We start from the raw sequence: 2150 nt of genomic DNA, 5'->3' as shown, positions 1-2150 counted from the left end.
ATGTGATAAAACTTTAATTTTTTAAATTTTGTTGTTAAATAATGATTTTATTGTTAATTTTAACTGAAAATTTTAATAAAATTTTATTTATGGGTGAGAGTTTGAATATTTAAAAGTTAGAAAATATGAGTATGAGATTACACTTGACCTTGTGGGAGACCAACTTTTGGCCTAAATATTACATCTAGCAAACAAATGGAAGGAATTTATGATTTTAAACCGGTGATTTTGTAGTATAAAAAATAAAATAAAATAAACAATTGAAATCACCGTCCAGGCCAAAACACATAAATCAAACGCACAGGTATCTGCCATGGATACTTCCTACATCTCGCATGGATCTCCCACGTTGTCGATTGACGAGTCTCTTGAAGCTAGACATTTCTTGCAGGCCTGGAAAGACAAAACGTTTTCTGAGAAACCAAATGCAATTCTCGTTATATCTGGCCACTGGGAGACCGATGTTCCTACTGTTAATTCTGTTCAACAACATGACACCATCCACGACTTCTATGGCTTCCCTCAAGAAATGTACAAGGTACGCTTTTTCATTTTAATAGTACAGGTTGTTTTAAGTCTTTATCAAGTAATGTTCTTTGGATATCTATCTTTTAATTTCTCTCCTAATTTTTAAAACTTGGTAGGCTATCTGTTCAGCCTGAAATTATTTCATTTGTGTACGATTTTTTAATTCACCCAATTCAACTCCCAAATGGAATTTACGTTGATCTTGAGAGTTGAAACGGTGATTTTGTATGTCATTTATAAGAAAAGAAAATGAAAATGCTTTGATCGTCAAGATTTTTTTTGGCTGAAATCAAAATTTCTTACGGTTGGTTAGCGGATTCCATATCTCAATCTGTGTTAGTTCTATCAACATTGAAGAATTCAATATCACATATATCATGCTTGATTTAAGAAGCGAGGAATTATATTTTTATTTGCAAGAAACTGAACAGATTGTATAATGGAGGAAGTAGTTTTGATGGTTTAATATCACAAATCTTTTACAACATTCCCATTAAGAATGTTGGAATATTTGACTGAGTGAGATAAATTTGCTGCTATTGGAGTGTATGCTGATATCACCATTACAGTTTTGTGTCTTGAATATAGGATTTTAAATTTCAATAGGCTACAATTTTTGTAATAAACTGTCTCTATTATGGCGATATCAGCTCAAATATCCAGCACCAGGAGCTCCAGAATTGGCCAAGAAGGTGAAGAACTTGCTTATAGCTGCTGGCTTCAAACATGCTAAGGAAGATAAAAAACGTGGGCTTGACCATGGTGCCTGGGTGCCGCTAATGCTAATGTACCCTGAGGCCAATATGCCAGTTTGCCAGCTCTCAGTTCAGATGAACAAGGACGGTGCTCATCATTTCAACATGGGAAAGGCATTGGCCCCTCTCAGCTAGGAAGGTGTCCTCATATTTGGTTCTGGAAGTGCTGTTCATAACCTGAGGTCACTCCAATTTGGTAGCAATGGTGTTGCTACATGGGCTTCAGAGTTTGATACCTGGCTTAAAAATGCTCTCCTTGAAGGAAGGTAATCATTCAGGCTTTAGCAATATTGAATCGTTTTCGTTTTTATTATATGACTTGACTAGTCTACTCTTTATGCAGATACGAGGATGTGATCCACTGTGAAAGCAAGGCACCACATGCCAAAATGGCTCATCCCTGGCCAGACCACTTTTATCCATTGCATGTTGCTATGGGTGCTGCCGGCGCAAATTCAAAAGCAGAACTCATTCATCATAGCTGGCAAATGGGTACTATTTCCTATGCCTCTTACAGGTTCAAAACGGCGTCCTAGATTTCCAGAATGACGCAGCAGGCTGTATTTAACTTGCAAGTTTCATTGCTTTAATTGTTATATAAATGCAACAATTATTTTTGAAGTTTCTTGTGCACATGTGTTCTATGTTTGTATGAGTTTGCTTGCTCCGCTAGTTATCTTTTGGGATATGTTTTCACCAGAAATTTCTGCAGTTGAGCTACTGATATTATTATACAGAGACACAAATGAGATTGGATTATTGATATTGGATTATTTGTGTAACATGAATGTTAAATTGTTGAGATTAAAGGTCACAATTACAAAGATATGGTTTGTATCTCCTTTTCCTTTAATAATTTAACTACAA

General features: G+C 35.6%; 1 protein-coding gene across 1 annotated transcript; it reads left to right on the top strand.

Annotated features, from left to right (window-relative positions):
- The first annotated feature begins 294 nt into the window (after positions 1-294).
- On the top strand, positions 295-1433 carry LOC123195112 (4,5-DOPA dioxygenase extradiol-like). Its single transcript, XM_044608724.1, has 2 exons — positions 295-538; positions 1179-1433. The coding sequence occupies exons 1-2, from the start codon at positions 314-316 to the stop codon at positions 1416-1418; spliced, it is 465 nt and encodes a 154-aa protein (XP_044464659.1). The 5' UTR covers positions 295-313; the 3' UTR covers positions 1419-1433.
- The last annotated feature ends 717 nt before the right edge of the window (positions 1434-2150 follow it).

This window comes from Mangifera indica, chromosome 1 (assembly GCF_011075055.1).
Source record: "Mangifera indica cultivar Alphonso chromosome 1, CATAS_Mindica_2.1, whole genome shotgun sequence".
NCBI classification, from domain to species: Eukaryota; Viridiplantae; Streptophyta; class Magnoliopsida; order Sapindales; family Anacardiaceae; genus Mangifera; species Mangifera indica.
This window is presented reverse-complemented; position numbering and strand designations above follow the sequence as displayed.